This window comes from Grus americana, chromosome 5, assembly GCF_028858705.1.
Source record: "Grus americana isolate bGruAme1 chromosome 5, bGruAme1.mat, whole genome shotgun sequence".
NCBI classification, from domain to species: domain Eukaryota; kingdom Metazoa; phylum Chordata; class Aves; order Gruiformes; family Gruidae; genus Grus; species Grus americana.
The window spans coordinates 35794766-35818471 of record NC_072856.1 but is presented as its reverse complement, the minus strand read 5'-3'; the positions used below and the strand labels follow the sequence as shown (position 1 = coordinate 35818471).

The window sequence follows — 23706 nt, the reverse complement described above, 5'->3', positions numbered from 1 at the left end:
TTGAAATCGCATGCGTGTTCTTAAATGTGACTCCTAAATAATGTACAGATGTAGATCTACAAGTCCATTATCTTATAAAGATACTGGATGCAAATGGTTTGTCCCACTTCAGTATACTTCATGTTAATATATAGATTCTTCCTGGAACGTATTGGTGTTGATCAAGAAGCAGAATATCAAATAAATTAAAACCTCTCAGTGTTCTCAATAGAAGAAAAGTTGTAGGAACACTTGCTCAGATAAGAACAACACAACTTTCATTTCACAAGCAGAGTTCCATCTCCCATAGTTGCATGAGAGCAGCACTAAACAGATACATATTTTTTTCCCTGTTAACTGTTGAAAAAGGAGAAGAATTTGACAATCTGAAAAGCCAGTTAAAATTCTGCATTTCAAAATGCTACTTTAATTCATAACAGACTGTCTAACAGCTAGGTTGTGACGTTTTTATGTATGCATGTGCAGCATTCAGTCAAGTTTGCCAGAGCAGGAAGGCAGAGTTTAAATTCCCTTGCCGCATATTTTTCAGATACATAAGTACAATAGGAGGTCTAGCTCTTGTGCATGCTAGGGTGGGTTAGTCCTGTTCACAGGAACACATGTAAGCAAGTTTTTCATCTTTCAGTAACCATTCATGTCTTGTCATCCAAGCACCAGAATCTGTATAACCTTTTTCATATATAATGGATATAGGAAATACAATGGATAGTAGGAAGGCTCTTGATCTGAAACTCAGGATACATAGAAACTTTTGGTTTTTTAAATAATAAAAGCCTTTCTTTATCGTACTGCTAGATTTTTTCATTTGATTTTTTGTGATTTTTTTCCTTCCTAAGAACCAAATTACAATTTGAACTTTTTTTTTTTTTTGTACTCTAATCACATTATGATACAGTCATTTTTCATTTTGCGTTATTCTGTGTTTTTCAGTTTGACGGCATTTATGGTTTGGGGTCAGTTCTAGTTATTGTAATTAAACAAGGAGCAGTGGAACTGTTTTCTTCATCTTTATTCACCCCTTCTTTCTACTGGGAAAGGGAAGAACAGGTTATGAATAACTTTTCTCACCTCTGACAAAGATACAATAAAATTTTTCATTAGAAATTGATGAAAACATTTAGGAATAAGCATGAATTAATCTTGCTGAAAAGTTCAACCAACCTCTCCTTTAGGTATCAGTAAATAAATACATGAACAGAAAGAACCACTGCCAGAGAAGTTTAGAAATACAAAAAAGGCCATCTGCTTATATTGCTCTAAAAAAAAATTAAAGACCCCAACAAACTTTTGGAAGTTTGCTGCAGTTTTGAAAAGAAGATAGCGAATCAGTTCGTTTTGCATCTAGAATAATTCTTTTTCTATGTCTGAACCCTTCTCTTGCTCGGATTATGAAGGAATGTACTGCAGTGTATTACAATTATTAAGAATATGTTTTTCTCATTGGTGTCTGCCTGGAGGACTCAGTTTCTGATCACACTCATGGTTTACACATAGATATTGTCATGTCACTCTTTCAAATAAAGAAGTAGGCATAGCAAAAAATAATCGTGTCATCCTCTGGTACTTGTTTGCTGCGTGAACAGGTTTCTGTTCAGTTAGAGCATCCACTGGATATTTGCTACCAGTAACAGAACATTGCAATTTTTTGTATAATAATGGTGCAATAAACCTTTACGTAGTACAGTCTGGAGGACAGCTTGGGAGTCGCACTGTGAAAGCGAGGCCTTCGCTCTAATATAGTTTCCCAATGGCAGTAATATTGCAGATAGTAGCCTAAAAATGTGTAAAATAAATTAATTTTACTGAGTTAAGAGATTCTTAAAATATTTTAAAATAGGCAAGACGCACATCAAACTTCCCAAAATATTATTATAACTAAATAATTTGATTAGATGTTAATTATTTCCAAAATTTTTACTGTTGTGGAATGTAACATATACAATTATTATTTAAAATTATTATTATTATTAAAAAAAAGTTTCTCTGTATCCTGAGTTTCAGATCAAGACCTTTCCTACTATCCATTGTATTTCCTAAATCTATTATGAATGAAAAAGGTTATATAAATTCTGGTGCTTGGATGACAAGACATAAATGAATACTGAAAGATGAAAAACTTTCTTCCGTGTGTTCCTGTGAACAGGACTAATCCACCCTAGTTTGTATTTGTTTGTATTTGATTACTGCCTAGAATGTCAGCTTCAGCGCTAAAACATGTCGCTAAGCCCTAGCCAGTAATTCAGGAAAACTAGATTAAGTGAAAGGCTGAATCCCTTCGCTTCCTGTTTTTTATTTCTCTGAGTTTCCTAAAACTAATATACAATTTTATCTGTATTATCTGTTTTGTAAGGATTATAAGACAAAATCTTTTGGTTTATTACCACCATTTTTTGTCTTTTAATAAGAACGTTAGAAGTAATTTGAGGAATGAATGTATTCATGTAGATAATCATTAACGTATGCAAATGTGTACACTTATTTTAATATTGTGTTTATATGTATTTAAAAGCATTAGTAACTTAGATTAATCTCCTGGGAACTGTATGAATTACGTATTTTTATGACTGATTAAGTAACAGCAAAAGTTTCTCAGCCACTTTGAACGCGAAGTATTTTCTCAGCTCCCGAGAGAGAACAGGTTAATGGCAATAGCCAGAGTTCCCCGGGGCACTCGGGTTGTGGATGGCGCTGTCAGCCACCAGCAGGAACCTTCTGCCCGTTCAACTCCCTCTGTTCAGCTGGGGAGAAGGGATTCCCACGCAGTTTAAAGAGGAGTAAGTTACAAATGCTGTGTAGCACATATAAATACAAGAGGATGTTCTTCTGAATCTTTTTGTAGGAAAGTACTTTACGAAACCGGAGGAGCTGGCGTTCGAGCGAGGTCTTTGTGGAGAGTAGAACCCCTTCGAATAAGGTACTGATACCTTTTGACCTTTTTTGTAGGGACTTTTGTTATGTGAACAGCTATTCAATTGTCACAGACCCTTAAGGCAGAACATGAGTAATACGTTTGTCTTGCTATATGATATATGCTGGTATGGTCATTGTTAATGATAAAAAGTAATCTAATCTACCATGATGTAATCATATGGGGAATGTCAGTATTTTAAGTATTTTAAGACTTTTTATGTGTGTATGTGTGTCTGTGTCCCATATCAGAAGCAGTGTTGCCTATGAGATATGTCTGCTTGAGACATTGCTTCTGTCCAAAAGTAAAATGCTTTCCTAATTTTCACTTGGAATTTTAGAAGCATGGGTGGAAATCAGAACAGTAACACCCCTCATGGGTGTCGTCTCTCTTTTTTTAGACACTGTCTCCCTCCTAGGTGATTTGTTATCCGTCACTTGTTGCAAGTGAAATTTCAATATATACCGTAAGGATATACATATTTTAACTTCAATGGCCTACTGTACTGTGTGTTTGTTTTACTCTGTGTGTGTTTGTGATTGCGAATTAAATACCCTCATAACTAGTGGAGATGTAGGATAGCTCTTTGGAATCTCGAGTCCTTACTTGGTTTAATTTGTTTGTTTGGGAAGTTAGCTGAAATACAGTAATTAATTTACACTTTAGTATTTTTTAGAAACGTGTCAAGTTTTTTTAGGGACACCATATGTAACACCCTAATAAAACAGAGAGAGAGTATAGAAGCAAGAAAATGAAAAGCTATACTCATTTCCAAGTCTCCCTTTGCAAATGTATTAACAGTTTTGCATCTGTCTTGACGCAAATATTGAAACCAAAAGCAAAAAGGAATATATATAGTGCATTCTATTTTCTGAACATCCTTTAAATCCCCAAAGAGAAATACTAGTTTTGCTTACTTCGTAAATTATTTTTCAATGTCTCATATGTTTAGCTGGAGTGGAAGTAACATCAGATGGGGACAGCCTTTCCGTCTTCGACATATTACAACAGGGATGTACTTGGCTCTGAATGAAGACGAAGGACTTGCAATGTTAGACAGAGAAAAGTCGGACACAACATCTACTGCCTTTTGTTTTAGAGCAACAAAGGTAAATAACATCAATGCAAATTTGTCTTAAATGTGGAGCTCTCAATGACTAGATCCGAGTTGGTTCAATGACTTTATAAATTATTTGTAATTTCTAAGTTGAAGCAAATGACAAGGTTTATGCATTTAAATACAAAGGTAAACAACCTGAGTCAAGAGTGACAAAGGTTTCCTTGAGGTAAAATAGGGATGTTGAATAAATCTGAGAGTAAACTGAACTGTTAACAGGTTGAAAAAATAAGACTGAAAACTAATACAATGCAAGATACAGTGGTTTAATATGAATGCTCTAATCATTATGGAAATATTTTAGTTGGACAGAATCTCATTAGAATGTTATTCATTCCAACTCTATCCGTCATAATTGAATTCAATTAAATTCAGTTCAGTTGAGCAAAATTCTGCCCTTGCCATTCTTTGTGCAGTATGTTGATAGGTGAATTGCAAGAAAAATGTAGTCAGTGATTTCTAAACCATATGTTTTCCAACTGTGCTCTTTAGTGAGCTGCTAATTGCACGTTACTAGCTTTTTCATCATTTCCAGCTGAGAAAAACAGTACAAGTGAGAGAGAATGAAGACTGAATATGGAGGCAGGCAGAATTACTAACTTTTTTTCCAGAAAGTAAAAGGTTTTTACACCAAAGATGATGAAAAGTTTTTATGTGCTTTCATGATATTACTTATAAATAGTTGCCATAGCTGCTGCAATAGAATTTTTTATTAGGTATGAGAAGTTAAATGTTCCATATAATTCTGAGTGCTGTATGGTCCCTGAAGGGCAGTGAAAAAGAATCTTTAAAGTTAGATATATACTTGATAAAATCTAGCATTAAGAGTCTTGACAGATGCTAGACTTTTTTTAGTATAATAAAGCAAATACTTCTTTTTAGGATGTTTAAAGTAGCAGTTTATTTTATTAGTGTGACTGCATATGGTACGTCAAGAATTTTTATTTTAACCAATCAAAATAACTGAAAAACTATCAGGAAATTTCCTTGGGTTGCTAGATGCCTACCAAATAGTTTTTGGTTCTTTCTTCAGTGTAAAGGCTATGCAGTGTAGATCGTACGTGTGATCTTGTGCAGGGGCATTTCTTACAGGTGTAATTTTTTCCCATTTTTGGCAAATTGTGGCACCCTGGTAAGGATGGTGAGTATGCCAGGAATGCTGCAGTTACTGGTTTAACGTTGTGTTCAAATTCCTATAACATACTCAATACCTAACTGGACACTGGCTGTCCTACAATTTCTTAATATTTTAAACTATGCATATAATGTATAAATTTTAAGTATCTAAATTTTATGTTGATGTATGCATACTTGTAAAATAAATAATTTCTGTTACATTGAATAAGCATGCCCTATTTTCTTACTCTTTTTATTGAGGTGTGCCTCAGAGGCACATTAGTGAAATTTCTAACAAGCCCCAAAATGACTAAGTTGAAGTATAGCGACCGTATAATGCATTCATCCCTTCTCCTGTGTTTGTACATAATATGGTTGTTCACGTACATTTGTATATGAAATACAAGTTCAGTGTCTCATCATCCTAGGATTTGTGCTGTCCTATATAGAAAAGAGTATTTTTATCTCACAATAGGTTATAAATTTGCTTTTGCCTGTGCCAAGAACAGGAATAGTTGTTTATTGTCTGGGTGGGTGAGAGCTGCACTAGCCCGTGGGTAGAGACATTCGTGGTTGCAAAGGTGAGGGGAACAAACAGTGCCAACTCTTCCTGAAGAAAGAAAGGTGAGGCTTTGGAAGTGAATTACCCCCAAAGATTGACCTGGACTGTCAAGGAAAGGACTCTTAAAGCCAAGTGCTGGTTACATGCAGATTGAGGGGAAAAGAACTGAAGAACTAATAGACTGGATACATGCAAGTGTGGTTATCTTAATTTCTGCACATATGGATTTGTAAACCTTTGTTTTTTCTTGTTCATTTTCTCAATGAAGAAATATTTTCACTTGCCTGGACCTTTATATGACATGAATTAAGGGAAATTTCAAAATAACTGTCTAACACCTTCCTATCCAGCTGTGTACAGATCTTTAAAAATAGAGTGCTGGAATACCTGACTGTTTACAGCACTCCTGCCCTTTAGAATTATAGAATACATATGATTGGAAAGCATTTTGGGAAGTCATCTAGTCCAGCCTTCTCCAGGTGGGGTCAACACTGAATTCAGACCAGATTGCTCAGAATATACACTGCTTTGGAGTATCCAAAAGGAAATAAAGCATTTCCCCATCGAGGTATTTCCAGTTTGAAAGCCAGCAAAAAGAGATTATCTTTGCCAGCAGGCAGAGCTATGTGGAGTATAGCAAATCCCCAGGGCTTCCCAGGAGCCTGTAACATACGACTTTCAGTCTTGTTTTTTCCAACAGTTGTTATGGAGACCCTCTTGTTGAAAAAGCACACCTTCCTCCTCGATATTGCTACATACCACTTCAGCAGTCGTGTGTGTTCCATGCTTTTCAAAACCTGTAATTGTGTTCATAATGTATCTACTTTCACGGTTTGGTTTCCTTTTGCTGGGTGACATTGGAAATTGAAATAGATATTTTAAATTATAAAATTAAAATTAGAGTTTTCCTTAATATGTTCTTACAGAAATAAGAATGGGGCTTTTAAAAAAAAGTGAAAGAATATGGTAAAGAACATTATGGTGCTGATTTCAATGAAACCAGCATAAGCAATATATGTCTATTTACTGCACATTCCTGCAAACTGAGTTTACAAGCATGAGAAATTGATGGGAAACCCCTCAAATTATGCCTTTTGTTGTGTTTAATATGGAGCTTATTTCTGACAAAGTTTTAAAATGTCAGCCTTTGTATTTTAAGGCAACAGTTCAGTAATGGCTTGTGACCACAGACAGCAGTTTCCCTGCAGCAGATGGAATCCTGTTTTGAAATGGGATGTTCTCATTCCAGCACAATACTTGGCTCAGTATACTCTGCTGAGCAGAATCTTAATTCTGTTTATAAATTTCTTTGAGATCAAACACAGTGAAGAAGAGCATATTTTTTTAAAAAAAAAAGTATTTAAAAATTGTTATAGCCTAGAATTAATATTTGAGATTTCATATTTTATTTTCATGACGGTATATGCAATTGACAATGAAGAAATTATTGGTGTAGTCTGAGTAAGTAACATTCTGACACATTCAAAAGTCACAGATGACTCATGCAGAAGGATTTGATGTCATTTTAATACTACTGCCAGCATGTAGCTATCTTAGGGGCTCAACATGGCATTAGGATGTCGTAATAGTTTAGTCGTAATCATGAAGTTTAATTCGTTTTTGGAATAAGATGACAGATATTACAGAGTCCTTTTACCTATAATTGTCTCTAAAAGTTCAAGTATTTATTTGTAAGTTCATATTTTACAATTATCGTTTCCCAGTAAACACTACATTTCAAATACAGTATTAAGCTATTTTTTTCTACTTATTTTGTATTGGAAGAGAAACTAGAAGGTAAAATTAAAGTCATTTTTCTTTCCTTGCCTACTGGGATGTAGAAAGGTATACAGCAAAGCATACAGAGTACAGTAAGCCAACTAACAAGATAGGTAAGCTCACAGTATCTGTTCTCTACTCGTATGTTTGTAGACCTTTTATTGTTTTCTTTTGTTAAATTGGGGTAGCCCATGGCAGTACTTTTAATGCAATAACAGTATGCAACACCAAAAGATACAATCTTAATTAGCTGCGTAGGTGAGATTTAATAAGAGTTCAGCAGTCAGGTTGTCTTACCATTCTTAGCGGTACATAAATAAGTACATTTATGTACTTAAAGTCCTTAAAGTATCAAGGGTTTTTTTCCCTACTGCATTTTTACAAGAAGACTGTTGAAAAATCATTGTAAAGACAGTTGGGTTTATTTGTCCTGTTCACACTGCCATTCCTTACCTTCCTTCTATTACGTAGGAATCTATGATTCTATGAATTCTCTCATCTTCTAAATCTTGCCACCCTTGTAGTATATTAAATATCTTGTGAAAATGGCATCTTTGACAGCTTTGCCCTCAAGTTCCTTTGTTCCTTCCTTCTTTCTTTTTTTATTTTTGGTTGCTGCTATTTTGCCTTTGCCATCTTCAGACCCGTTATGTGATTTGTTTTCTTCAACTTGATTCATTCATGGCCTGAGGGAGTTAAACTGAGAATAGGTTGTGAAGAGAGGGTTTTGAAGCAGAAAGTGTTTGAATATTTTGCTGCTAAGATATGTCAAATATCTAGATAAGACATTTTTTTTTCCCCTCTCTTCATCTGATAATCTTTATCTGACCATACTTTTCAGCTGTTAGAAAGCACACCCTCTCTTTGCACACTGCTATCAAATGACTTGGCCGAAATCCTAGAGAAACTGGACAGAGCGCAAAGAGCAAAACATCATGAAGAGGAACTTATGCTGTATTGCTTAAAGTGAGAACAGCCTTCAGGCCCCCAAAATAATTCTAAAGGTTTATTTCTGAAATTAAAAAAAATGTAGTTTTTTTCCTTTAGTTTTAGTGTCATCAGAAAGGATCAGTATCACTTAATTTTTTAAAACAGTAACTTAATTAGGATCACTTGTTATCATATTATGATTTCTTTCACTGAAATTTTCATTCATGCTTCATTCTTGATGCAGATGTAATATTTGAGAAATATGTTTTAATCTTCAGGGTGCTATGTAAAGCCCAATAATTAATTGCTGACAGTTAGTATATTGTGCTATTTAACTGTATTTTTCATTTAATGGCCTCACTGTAAATATATATTGAAAGAGTTCATCTTTATTTGTATGTGATAGTGCAGTCCGCATAAATATGATGTGACATGATTTCCCTATAGTCTTGATATTGTATTGGTATCTCCAAGGAATGTCTTGTAATTTCATTCTACTTCATCTTGGCATTATAATGCTGTCTATTTCAACTAAATTTGTTGTTGAAGTGTGACAGCTAAATTCCATTTAAATGAAAGTAGATTAGCATAGTTAAAAAAAGAACTTCTTTTTACTCCACAGATGATGAACATTCAGTAAACTGAAATGAAATTAGAAAATGTGTTACACATATAATAGTGTAAACTGTGTCTCAATGTCTAACTTATGAGGAGCAAAAGAACAACTGTCTACATTCAAGGTTAAGTCCATCAGAGCATTTGAAATCATAGAAAAATTATATACTTTATTTACTACAGAGTGGTTTTGTTTAATTATGCACATGCATCCATAATTTGCTATTACAGAATTTGCTGCATAATTTTGTTCTTACTCCTGAATTCAATGTGAAAAATATTTTATTTTGAAGAAAAAGATACTTGCTTTTGTGCTCGAGACTTAAAATTGTCTGGTTGTAAATGAAAAATAACGGGTTTAAGAAATAAGTTGGGCTTAAAAATTATATTGGGTATTCTAGCCAAGCATTGAGCAATGTCTTTAAAAGAGATATGAAAGAATCCAATTCCTCTTACAAAGAGGATAAGTGTAAAACTAAAATAAACATTAAAATAATGAAAAATGCAAAAAGGAAAATAAATGTAAAAGCCAAATCATACTTATTTTTAAAAAATAATATTTCTTCTTTGCTGGTTGTTGCAATAAAGAGACATCATTCTGAGTGAAGTTTTTATCTGCATATACTATTTATAAACAAAAAAAACCAAAACCAAAAAACAAGCTGTAGCATAAAATATTTTAACTAAGTTTAATTCTGCTTATTTTTTCTTTTTCATATTTAAGCTAAAATGTGAAAATTTTAGTAATATAGAATTCTTCAGACTAATGAACTGAGACTTTAATTACATCAGTAACTCAATTATTGATTAGGTTAGGTTAAATATTTAAAGATTTTTTTAGTATCTTTACATGGTAATGGATTTTACTTGATTTTTCTTGCTTCAGTGAAAATGGTGCTTCAAATTTGAAATGTTTTTTAATCAGAATCTGACTAATTAATTTGATAGAAACAGAAATTGTGTGAAATGAAATTTTAGCTGAATCTTAACAACGTGAGTAGCATAAATATTATTCAATGTTGGAATGTGTTTCAGTGTAGAACTCAATGATTTGTCCTGTTTCAGTATGGAGAGTAAATGCCAACTTTTATTTTATCTTCTTAGGAGCTAAAAGAAAAGCAGGATTCTAGTCTTAAACGTGACATTGATGGAATGGGAGTCCCAGAGATAAAGTACGGTGATTCAATCTGTTTTGTGCAACATGTGGCCAGTGCCTTATGGTTGACTTACAAAGCACAAGATGCTAAATCAGCACGTTTAGCTCCCTTGAAAAGAAAGGTAATGTTTGTTGGGTTTTTTTTAATTACTTGGGAAAAAAATGTTTATTGCATAACAGTTTTGATCTGTCCTGTATTTTACCATTCTACCAATGTGGCAATTGTGGGTTTAATTGTTTTGTGCCATTTTATTCAAAATGGTGTGAATGTTTCACTGTAAGAATGAAAACAATGGTGAATACTAACATAACTACGTAACTGAAGAAAAACTTTGCTGTTAAGAAATGTATTTAGCTATTTTTCTTCCTAGAAGAAATTATTAATTTAGGCTCAATATTTATTTTGTTCACTTCAGTAAACTATAGAATTTCTTGATTTGGATGGTCAAATGACTTTTTTGAAAATCTACTTTTAAAAGTTTAATGGTGTAAACTTGTAAGTCATCTTACATTCACTGTTGGTTTAGATTTTTTTATTGAGCATATTGTATGAAATGGCAATTAAATACATTACTTAAGAAATAATTCTAGAAACCGCTCAAGTTTCTTAAGGGATATCAGTGAACAATTTCCTGCCAAAAGGTTAGGTGTAATTGTGATGTGGCATCAAGATCTTTCCCTTGGCCTTTCGATTACAGAGTATGGCTATACTCTTAATTAGGGGTATATGACCTGTTATCTCTTCAAATTATATTTACATTTCATTCAGAATTAAAGGATTTAGTTCTAGCTTTGTAGTAGTTCTAGCAGAACTACATCATTACCAAATGATTCTTTGATTCTATAGTCACAGATTTTTACAACTTGAACCTATAATTAGAACATGAAAAAGAAAAAAGTTAATTACTGATCAGAGTTGGAATTCTTCTTTAATTACTTGTATGTACGTACATGCACAAGAGGATACCCATACACAAGCACTGTAATACAAAAAATGAGGTACTCAGCAGCACCCTTGGCACAATCTCATTTATTTATGCAGCACACGTGGTCATAGACAGGCAGTGAGTGCCCATCCCCTTCACATCTTCTCACTAACCTGGCTGATCAGAGAAACTCTTCACTGTATGCCAGTCATTCAGTAATTTCGTGGTAAGAGATTTAATCATACAATGATCTCGTCCTTTTCCATGGCCGTATTGGCTATGGGACTCTGTTTCCTCAGAGGGTCCAGTTTTACTTCTTGAAAAGAAAACATGTAGATTCTTCCTTTGTACGCAGTGAAGAAGTTTGCAGTAGCTTCTTGTGCAGTTTAGTAATTTTTTTTTCTCCATTTTCCTGCTCAGCAGCAAGGGACTGAAAGAACCTCCATAATTGCCTGTCGCTTTTATTCTCCTTTCAAACTATTTCATCCATGTTCAAAGACTCCAAATCTTTTGTTGCCCTCTCACCTGGAGAATTCTCTCCTGTTAAGTGCCTTAAAACAAAAGAAAACCCAAACCTTCTTGCTTCCTGTAATTGATATTCCTGTGGAGGCAAGAAACATTTTTTTGTCCTCTGCGAAATATGGTACTAGTCTATAATTTTGTAAGCAAGCTTAGATATATACATCCCTTTAAATTTCATATCAAATTATTTTCCTACAGTAAAAGTGAACTCATAGCTTTGTATGCATCCTCCACCATCATTTTGTCATGAGATTTTCAGTCACTGTAATCCTTCTCAAGCTGACCTGTACTTTTTGTAATAGCCCTGGGAGGATTGAGAAATACCTTATTTTTGCAAGAGGCAAAGGAGGTTTTTTGTCCCCATAACCTAGCTATTATCACTGATACCTGCTGCAAATCTAAAGAGGAGAAAACAACTATGGGGTTAGTTCTGTTATAAAATACTCAAAATGCCAAGTAAAAATTTCTGTTGTTTGGCTTTGATGTAGTTTCATGAATCTAGTTACCATGCTGTCTTTGCAAGACACAAATATGTAAGAAATTCTGGCATCATTAATGGGGCTTCTGTTGAATGATTTCTGCCAGAATTTTGATCTGTTGTATCTCTCTTTTTCTGAGATCTTGGTAACCAAAGTTCAAGACTTTGCCAGGTAATGGTGATGTTTACATCAATGTTCTATTCAATATTCCTCAACCATCCAGCGTGACTGATGGATGCCTGTCTTTTCAGTTTGAGACTTTGCTTTTGTGCTTTAATAGCTCTGGGGTTATGAACTCCTGCAGAGCTCCCGAATGCTGGAGCTCAGAGGACAGAGGAATATATGCTACATGTTTGGCATTCGTGTCCTGGACCATTACTCAGGGTATTGGTCAATACCAGTGCCCTGCTGTACTTCAGCAACCAAGGCAGTGCCAAATGCCTCTTTTTCTGCATGGCAATGGTTTCTCTGAGGAACTGAAGTAGGCAGTGCTGGGTGCTTCTGGCCATGATCTACTTACTGGAGTTCTAAATAGTACTTTCCTGTCATTGTGGTGTTTCTGGATTATTTAGTTGAGGATGTTTTTTGGTCAGAGAAATAGGGAAGAATAGGTCCTTCTAAAAGACTTCTCCTCACTTCCCTGATCTACTGCATACTTAAGGAGAAGAGTGCATATCTGCTACGCAATGGTGAAGGTACAATTACTTTGCAAGGCCTGGCAGCTTTAATATCCTGTCTGTCAAACATTTTATTTCCTGTACCATTCCTGTAGCTCCAAAATCTGGAGCTACATGCAATGGCGTGAGGAAACATTACCTGATTGTCAAATGTTTTCTTATTAGTTTTGTGATGGGAAGAGCAGTTCTTTATTTGTTGTTCAGTTAAGAGATACCAGGACCTTTCTTTATGGCAACAGTGATATTTCAGCTAACACAGTCACTCACAGTGTGGCTCTGTATAAAGAAGTACTTGAACAAAGAGGAAAGATGACCAATACGTAAACAAGTCTCCTTTAAGATAATATTATCAATATACTAATTCAAAAGTGTCTTCCTAGTCTTCTCCATCCCATATCCATGGATTCTGGGGTCCAGATAAACTCATAGGGTGATGTGGGCCTCTTTTAGAAGCACTTCCACAGCATCTTGGAAGGAACAGAGCACATGTGTACTTCGGATCCTGCCGTGTATAACACCCCATCGCTTTCCAATGCTTTGGTATACCTATATGCCAGTATGTACAAAAAGGTGTTGGTAAACAACTTTCCCATTTGTGGCAGTAACCACTTGTATAACATCATTCTTTTCTTTGTTAACTGTTCGGTGCCTACAGAATTACTCAGCTAAGTGGGAAGTCAGATATAGAATTTTTTTACTATGTCGGAGCTAAACCAATACATTTTTCAGTGGAGAATTCAATAGGTTACATCTTAGGCAAGGCAGCAGGATAACTCACATTTAATTCTTACACGCGTGCTGCAGGTTTTTAATGACTCAAAATGATCAAGACTTGTTTTTGTGATACCTAAAAATTATGCTGGTTTTTTGTGAAATTGGGTATTTATTTAAAGGGAAAATTAATAAGCCACCAAAGGATTTCTGTTACTGCTTGAAATTCCTATGATGTTCGCATCTGGTTCTGATAAGAATCCAAACTAATGTGTAGAGAATAATTAAGTGAATCAGAAGTTACTCATAATTGTTGATGCTCCTTTAGCCCCATTGTAACTTTTATGATGTTTTTCACTCCAGCTTGATTTTCTTGTCAGTAGTCTTTTCATGTGTGAATCCCTTAGTAAATGATGCTTAAGATAGTGAAGATCATCTTTCCCTGACAGCCAGAATGTAGAAAGAATGACATTTTTTGTTTGAGTTGGAAAATATTTGATAAGCATATAGGTTTAATGGATTTCAGGAGAATAAGCATACTTTAAAATGTTTTCTCTGAATAACTTCTATGTGAAACTGACAAATTTGTAATTAATTAATAAACAGGTGTTCAAATAAAGTGATTAACAAATAGTAGCTCAGTATATATGCAATTACTGGTTTTAGTGCAATATTGAAATGTTACAAAATATTTTAAATAACAAAGGTTTATTTAAATAATTATTGTGTTAATTACTGACTTTCAATAGGTTATATTACACCAAGAAGGCCATATGGATGATGGTCTAACTTTACAAAGATGTCAGCACGAGGAATCCCAGGCTGCTCGAATCATTCGCAATACTACAAGCTTATTCAGCCAGTTTACAAGGTAGTTGTTACCATCTTATATACAATAAATTCTTGTTTGTTTTTTAAAGTATTCTGAAATGATAAGAATTGCTCTAACAAAATCCTTGTTTCCTGCTTTCAAGTATTTGCATTTAGAAGCTATACATTTTTACTGACTTAAGTTTGTCATTTTGATGAGTAATGCTCTTAAATAGATAAAACAGCGTATTTAAGATTATTTACATGAAGTCTAATACCGTGAAGCCAGAAGCAAACTGGATCATAATCCAGGTTGAAGAAAACATGCTAATTATCTCAATGTAACTCCATTATTAAGCATTCCACAGTAGCTAGATCTTCATAATATTCATAAAAGGGTTCTTATTTTTCTATTTTTCTTGGTAGACCAAATATTATAGTTAACTCTATTCAAATTTGTCAAACTAATTGAAACCATAGCAGCCCCAAGTCTATGCAAATAAACAATAGAAGGAAGTACAAAATAGATCTCGGCATGTCTGGGAGGAGAATACCAATTTATTGCCTTCAAAATCTAGACTGCAGTATTTTACCTGTACTTTTTTAATCATCCATCCTCCTACTTCACTGTCACCCCCCTGATCATATCTGGAAGATTTAAAGATCAGAGGAACTGTATGCAGTATAATAGTGGTGTGATTGACACACCTGAGGGATGGGATGCCATTCAGAGGGACCTGGACACTTGAGAAGTGGACCCATGTGAACCCCATGAGGTTCTGATTATTATTCAGGTTATCTGATCTAAATCTACCCTCTTTCAGTTTAAAGCAATTACCTCTTGTCCTGTCACTACATGCCCTTGTAAATAGTCCCCCTCCATCTTTCTTGTAGGCCTCCTTTAGGTACTTTAGGAGAGGTGTTCCAGCCCTCTGATCATCTTTGTGGCCCTCCTTTGGACCCGCTCCCCTCCTATGAAGACAGACTGAGAGAATTTGGGTTGTTCAGCCTGGAGAAGAGAAGGCTCTGAGGAGACCTTATTGCAGCCTTTCAATACTTAAAGGAGGCTTATAAGAAAGATGGGGACCAAGTTTTTAATAGGGCTTGTAGCAATAGGACAAGAGGTAAGGGTTTTAAACTAAAAGAGCGTAGATTCAGACTAGATATAAAGAAGAAATTTTTCATGATGAGGGTTTCAACCCGAGGGAACAGGTTGCCCAGAAAAGTGGTATGTGTCCCATCCCTGGAAACATTCAAGGTCAGGTTGGATGGAGCTCTGAGCGACCTGATCTAGTTGAAGATGTCCCTGTTTATTGCAGGGAAGTTGGACTAGATGTCCTTTAAATGTCCCTTCAAACCCAAACCAATCTATGATTCTATGATAACAGATTAGATGCAGTAACAACAATTAGGGCAGAAGGCTGTCAGCTGAGAAGGTAAAAGGAAGAACTTCTTAACTTCTTTCTCTCAGCTAAAATATTATGTGAGCATTCCTAAATCTTCTGTTTAAACCAACACATTTATTCGCAGTGGAATAGACTTATGGGTATTCAAAGTCAGCATCTCAGCAGAGAGATGGTGACTATATCTGACTCTAAGGAATAACTCAAGTTGTGTTTCTAAGACTTTAGAATAGAATCAATAGAATTATCTTCTGAATAGCATATATCTTCCAAATCTTTGCTGTACTAGAGGGCAATGCAGTTATTAGTTATCATTCAGTAAGCAATATCTGGGATTGGGCTGTTGCATTAACTGTGTAATAGAATTCAAAAACTAATGTGGAAACAGTCATGGCTATTTCCACAGATCAAAACACCAAAGCCCTTGGACACTTGGTCACTGTGAAACATACAATTTACGAGTACCCTAAGCATGGAGTCAATACTACAAAGGGCATTAGAAAATCAGGTAAATTAAGCAATTTAATATGACATCAGACTTGCTCTGTCACAATCTTGATTTATCAAGAAGATTATATAAAGAGTTGTACTTGGTAAGTAATTGCCTAATATCCTTGCCACACATACGACAAAGTAATTCCTTTCTTTTCATGGAAAAATACAATCTTGGCCAATAGCAAAACAAATTTGTTGGACATGAATATCATTTAAAGGGGTTTATCTAAATTTGTATGTTGCTGACTGAAGACCCTTTGCATCCTCAGGAGATGTTGAATCTTAATGAACCATTGACAAAATGAGCATGAAAAGATACTGTATTTATCACATTTCATCCCTAGCCTGGTTTTCTGGATTCGAGCCTGTATTTAAGCAGTATTATTTATGAAACAGATTTTCAGAATCAAAATTTGACTTGCTTTCACCTTATTTATGCACTCGCTTCAACTTAAATTTTTCAAATCTCATTGAAGTCTATGTTGTGCTTAAAAAGGTTTGTTCTACTGCTGTATATCATCTGGCTTGTCAATTTGTACAAAACTGTTCAGAATGTTCTCTGTCACTTATTAGCTCAGCTTAATTTTGACAGACCTTAATTACCAATAAGTTTGAAACTTTACATGGAAATAATTCTAAACTGAGTGTTCTGATAAGGATTTTAGTATTTGGATAGTGAGGGGAAGTATCGTGAAAACTGCCTTACACCTGTGGTTATATTTCACTTTTTGAATAATACCTTTAGCTATGTTAGTTTGAAAATATGGGGCATTCTGAAGCATAATTCTATAATATTACCTTAATTTTATTACGCTGTTTCCTTTGTTACTTTTGTTCCCCTTCCCTTGTCCCATTCTTTAGAGTAAATTGTTCATGACATTTTTCTTACATTAGGGAACTTACAGGTTAACAGCTGTTTAACAAGCAGCAAGACAAAGATCTTCAGTGAAAATTTCATGCTTCCTTCACTATAGCTCTTCCATATGATACGTTTTTGTTTGATGATTTTTAGGGTAAAATAAAATTCTGTGTCAATGCATATTTATCAACTTATAAGGATACACAATAAAATGGGTAAGAATTTATGTAGTACTGAAGAAACTATTTTTTCACAGTGCTTGGCAGAAATTTTATGATGATCAAGTGATCATCCTTGGTTTACTGCCTAATAGATTAAAAAAAAAAAAGTTTATAAATAAGAATTTGCTTCCATAGAACCCTCCATATGAGGCTGTGTTTAAAACATTACTTCTCCAGTATCACAAGTGACTACGCTACTCGTCTGCGCACCCTGTGCTGAGGATATAAAAGCAAACTCGCCTCTGCCAGCAATCAGCTCCTCCTGGATTATACTATTTATAATAGTAAATCTGAAAAATTGGGTTGTTGCCCAAGATTGAGCAAATGGTTGAACAAGAAAGAGACATTATTTTACTGACAGCTGAGATTCCTTGAAATGCTTTATATTTTTAAAGCCTGCTTTTCTTTTATTTCCTATATAGAGTTGATACAGAAGGCCTAATTAATGGTTAGGATTACCTGTTACTTTTGTATTCTTCGTCTAGAAGACTGGGGGTGTACAGCCTCAATAACTACTACTATTTTAGACCATCTGCACACTACATGTGTGTCATCAATAGGATTTAAAGTATCTGAAAAAAATCAGTTACTGTAAGAAAGGACTTTAGTATATCTTTCACCTCTGTTTCATCTTTTTGCCGACTTACATTGTTTCTTCTGCTCATTTTTTCATTTTTTTAATCTTTCTCTCTCTTCACGTCAGTACAGAAAGGGAAACAATTTCACTTCAGGAAGCTCTGAGCATTGGACACCAAAACAATAGAGGTTTGAATGATTTGCAAGTCAGATCAGCTGTTGCTCATACACATGTCATATGTATAACAAGACTTGATTTAGATACCAACAGAAAATGGGCTGCTACAAAATACTGTAAATTAACGTGCAAAAATGAATAATGCTGCCAGTCTTTCTCATTGTTTTCCTTAGTGGAAACAACAGAACACTATCACCTGCTGCCCTGCCTATTGAGGAGATGGCTCAGACTCTGCAAGATCTGATTACTTACTTCCAGCTTCCCGAAGAAGACCTGGAACACGAAGATAAGCAAAGCAAGCTTCGGTCACTCAAAAACAGACAAAATCTATTCAAAGAAGAGGTACAGAGAGAGGAATTGTTGCATTATTTGAATTTTAAGTGTATTGTGTCACAAGCATTGAGAAGAACCGAAACATTATCATCTATATGCATGTATATGATTTATAATGTAAAGTTCCGTAGCTGATACATATAAAATAAACTGTAATGCCACGTGGTAACTTGCTGTTACATATTTTTCATTTCCACACTTGTCACAGGCCACAAGGTCTCTCTCATAAAATTCACCGTTAATACTTCTGAGCATCTTTAAACAGATGTCATTTTTAAAAGAAACAATTGTGACAAGAAATTTCTTTTTCTCTCTATGAAGTTATACATTGTGGATACCCCAAATAAATAATAAAAATAGGATCAATGATAGATGCTGTTTGTGATGTCTTGTCTATCCACCAGGGTGTGAAAGAGCAACTTTTTATCTCTAAAAACTGGAAAAATGCTAGTTTTAGAGAATAATAAACATTACATAATTGTAGAATTGCTCCTTTCTGAAAATGGAGTAATTACACTTCTGTATGTATAGGAAATATATTTTACAATTTTTTTACATATGTTTGGATTGCTTGCAGGTTTTCAATGCCATTTTAGTCTCCAATCAAACTGAAGTTAAATATCTATGCTAGTATTTGAATTTGTTTGTTTTACAGATATTTTATTGCATAGTAAGATTTTCACCTTTTTTAATCAATAAAAATTCCTTTGTATGTAAGTTTAAAATGGTTTGGTTTTGGTTTTTTGGTGGGGTTTTGTTTTTTTTTTACATAAGGAAGATTCTATGTAGAAAAGAGTCTGTTCACAAAAATTGTAAAAGCCTTTATTGTCAGCTTTGTTTATTCCTTACCTTTTGTAATACTTGGCTAAGTAAGGAAGAGTATAGAATCATTCTCTAAAATGGATGATTTTGATATAGAAAAATACATATTCAAATCTTTTAAGCATAATAGTTTGTTGTTTGTTTTGTTGTTTTTTTTAATCTAAGATGATGCAACTTTTAAATGTGTACAGGAAAAAAATCCTTTAAAAGGACAACAAATGCTTTTTTTATTTACATTTGGTTTTCCTCTCTGTCATATGTGTTTAGGGAATGCTGGCACTAGTTTTGAATTGCATTGATCGCTTAAATGACTACAACAGCGCAGCTCATTTTGCAGGAATTGCAAGAGAAGATCATGGTACAGCATGGAAAGAAATTTTGAATCTCCTTTACAAATTGTTAGGTAAGTTCTTCAATAATCTACTAATGTAAAAAAATATGTATTCTTAATATTCTATTTGCTGCTTCACCACTAAAGATGACTACTTTGTGTGTTATTTATTCTATCATGTAATTTATAGAATTTCTTCCATATACTCACTGATGTTTATTTCAGAGAACAGAGCAATGATGCAGCAGAAAAATAAATCTCAGCTAGGAAAAAAAAAACCCTAGTGCAGCATGCCAAATGCTTATTATTATCATTATTTAAGTGTACCTGTGATATGCAAATAGATGTGAATTATTATTTTAAAAATCAGAAAAAAACAGAAAGCAGTCTTCATATATGAAGCTGAAGAGAAGCCTAAAAGTGATATTCAGCACTTGCAGATCTACTGAATCCTTGTTTTTCCCTTGAGGCTTAGACTTAAATGTTAATAAAAATAATTACATAAACCAGAAATTAAAATATTTTTTTTCAATTTCAATGCCATGCTTTCTGGAGTGAACTGCTCTTGTGTTGTAGTAGGGCCAAAATTATATAGTATAGTAGGAGAAGTATGTATATGTGTATTTCTTTAAATCACTAATTTGATATCTAAGTTGCATAATTCCTCATATAGGAGAATTTTGTCTTCTGATGGAGTTTAAATACTTAGTAAAATATACAAGTCGAGGATTAGGACAAGTATAAAACAACGCCAGGGACAGTGCTTTGAAGCATGAGATTATTCACACAGCACAGACGTGCAGATGCTTCTAGTGAAGTCTTCTCATTGCTTTAGAAAGTAATGAGATACAATTGTCTTCATTTTACTACAGTCTTAGGAGTTCAAAGAAAAGTAGGATGAAAAAACTCCTTTAGTGCTATGCAGGCCTTCTCAGATTTTGTCTTGATTTTCTTCTGCAAGTACATCTTGAACATATTTGTTCTGATGTAATAAATATTAAGTTAATGCTTCATAATAAAAATCCTTGACAACTGTATACAAAAGGGGTTTTTTGGTTTTCTATGATCAGTAATATCTTCTGGAAGAAAAAAAATCAGTACTGCTTGAAATACTTGAATGCTGATGAACTTTCAAAGTGCAGTCAAATAACGTGCTCTGTGCTGCCGAAGACTAAAAGCTATCCATTCTAGAACATGTTTTAATCAGAAAGTAGAGCTAAAGAGCAGTACGCTCAACTTGAACTTAAACTTCTGCATATGATCTTCCCACTTATTGGCAGGAAGAAATAGAAGAACAAGTGTTTCAGCCTCCTGATCATGACAGTGCTTGACATTTGCATCAAACATGGGTGGTGGATAATTTCTATTTAAATTTAACAATAAAAGAAAACATAAATAAAACATTTTTTGCTGGAATTCTTGTTCATCCAGTAGACCCCTGTCAACTTCAAAAACTACATGGTCTTTAGAAGTTATGTCAGTTGCTGATATTCAAATTAATGAAAATCTTAATTCTTTATAACTGCTACATATGTGTATTTAGGATTTGTCTGTTAACTATTTTGTGAAGTCATTATAAAAATTGCGTTAAAATATATATAATTAACAATGGTGACTTAAAAAGGAAATCTCCTGTTATAAAATTATATTTTGTGGGTTTTTTTCAGCTGCTCTCATACGTGGCAACAGAAACAATTGTACTCAGTTTTCCAGTAACCTCGATTGGCTAATCAGTAAATTGGACAGATTAGAATCTTCCTCAGGTGAGGCTCACTTTTATAAATGTAAATTAACTATCAACACACCATACACATCTGTCTTATATTACAAATGTCAGAGCAGTTTTCCTTGAAAACAACATGCATTAGAAAACAAATACACTGCTTTTTTTTTTTTTTTAATAGAGCAAATTATTACATTTAAACAAACATTTTTATGGCATTTTTTTGTTCCATACATTTGGTATGTGCAATATCCCATCCAATCAATGCTGAATGTGACTTTGGTGACTTAATGGATTGTTTCAGACAGTATCAAGACTCCTGTCCCATTGCTATCAAATAACACCAGAGTTGTTTGTGGGCACAAGTACAAATAACATATATATAATTTTTTTTTCACTATGAGGTGTTCAACAAATATAAAAATGCTGTACAATGCTCCCTACTAAAACCTTTGTCTCTCTCATTGAAAAGAATTTGCGTTTTTCTCAATTGGTTTTAAAATTGTGGCTATTTTCAAAATAAACCAGAAATTAACAGCTCCATAACTCATTTATGTCTAACACAGTTCACATCATAGTCATATCAATATTCTTTAAAAGTGTTTTCATTCTCTTTTTAGGCTGGAGAAAAATAGCATCTCTTAAGATACTCTATTATTTACTGAGCTTTTAGATTGTCTGCAGTTGCACAGGTGATTTAATAACAACATTATTTCTGTGGCCTTCATACAGGTATTTTGGAAGTGTTGCATTGCATCTTGATTGAAAGCCCAGAAGCTTTAAATATAATAGCTGAGGACCACATAAAATCCATTATTTCATTGTTGGATAAACACGGGCGCAATTACAAGGTATGTTTGGAAGAACTAAGGAAGTATTGATAATCTCACAATGATTTGTGGGGAAAAAAAACCCAAAACAAAACAAAAAAACCCCAACAAAACCCAAACAACCCAGAGAAAAATCTAATGGAAATACATGATTCTAGTACCTTTAAAGGAATAAAATAACCTTGAAGTACATCTGCAAAACTGCTTTTTTGAGATTAAAAAAATGTGTAATATATAATTGCTTTTCAGTTTCAAATACAGCAAATATGTATGACAAGCAAATAGTTAAGAGACATTGATAACCAGTCAGAACTTTGGTTTTGCTGAGAAAATGAAGCATTCTGGTGGCTGTAAACACGTGACAGAGTAGATTGCTTTGTGATGCAGGGCTCTGCAGAAGCAGTGAACTACCATTGTTGTATCTGCAGAAAGACAGAACTAAATCCTGCAAAGTCATTCCTAACTTGAGTAATAACAATAGTAGCAGAAAAGAACAAAATAAAATGAGAAATCAGAAAAATAATCCAAATATCTGAAAACACAGGTGTTCAGAAGAAAGAAAAAAACCCTGAGTTATACCAGAAGAAATAATGGTGGAAATTAATTTAGACATCAATGTGCAATTTATTATGACAGAAGAAGGTGAACACAGTTTCTGGCTGCGATCAGGATGACATCACAACACAGAGGAGGATATAGTTATATGTGTGATTTTCTGATGTGAGTTTCCTTCCTCAATTAAATTTTTTTTTGAAAGACTGGTAACCTGGAGGAAGAACAGAGAAAGTTTTAGTGAGCTGAAATTACTGATTTACAGGGGAAGGTAATACGGAGACCCTAACCACCTACAGATATGGAAAAAGAGAGAAGTATTTTTAAGCATGGTTAAGGAGTATGAATTGATATAAGCAGACAGAAGGAAAAAGTTTAAATTACAGTGGTAACTTTAGCTTACTCTTTTTAGCTGTTAGCAAGGTTATTGTGCTTGTGCCAGTCACCTGCAAAGAGAACCTTTCAGCTGGAGCATCTTAATGTAGACTTCATAGTGAGAATTTAAAGCAGAAAAGAAAAATGTTGTATACAGGAGAAGAATTAGACTGGGTAACGAATTTGTGCATTTACAGTTGTAATGTCTTTTACTAAACATCAGTAAGTAAGGAAGTAATGTGAAGTAATGAATTTATTTGTTACTCTGGAATCAGTGTATCTTGTTCTCCTGCTAGATTAGAAATTCTGTTGTGATTTAGGAAATAAGAAACAGTAATATTATTAACCAAAATTGTCTTGGAAATTATCGATTTAAAGGATGTTTTTAACGAAAAGCCTTGTGTCAGAAAGATGAGGTTACTTGAACTGTTTATATGTAAATTCTGAGTTACTGATTCTCATTAATGTTATTAAAACACTTCACAGCTGCATACTGGTCAGAGTTTCTGTGGTTATTTAAGTTACTACCTCCATCCTTCTGTACTAGAGGTTTCTGCCCAATAACAGAGACGGTAGAAAGCAAAATGCATGGGCTGGGACATAGCAAAGTTCACAATATATTAGCTAAAACTGCTATTGAGGGTGGTTTTGTGCTAATCCACTGGACAGACAACAGGGGTGGCTAAAATATATGTTAGGT

At 34.1% G+C, this 23706-nt stretch overlaps 1 protein-coding gene across 5 annotated transcripts in view; it reads left to right on the top strand.

Moving 5' to 3' along the window:
- Window positions 1-23706, top strand: part of RYR3 (ryanodine receptor 3) — a 241646-nt gene that overhangs the window by 71667 nt on the left and 146273 nt on the right. For all 5 annotated transcript variants that reach the window (XM_054826190.1, XM_054826188.1, XM_054826189.1 and 2 more), the window contains exons 9-16: window positions 2840-2914; window positions 3861-4017; window positions 10132-10305; window positions 14248-14369; window positions 18214-18382; window positions 19463-19598; window positions 21194-21289; window positions 21982-22100. In XM_054826190.1, the coding sequence (XP_054682165.1) occupies window positions 2840-2914; window positions 3861-4017; window positions 10132-10305; window positions 14248-14369; window positions 18214-18382; window positions 19463-19598; window positions 21194-21289; window positions 21982-22100 (1048 nt within the window). The remainder of the gene's footprint in view (window positions 1-2839; window positions 2915-3860; window positions 4018-10131; window positions 10306-14247; window positions 14370-18213; window positions 18383-19462; window positions 19599-21193; window positions 21290-21981; window positions 22101-23706) is intronic.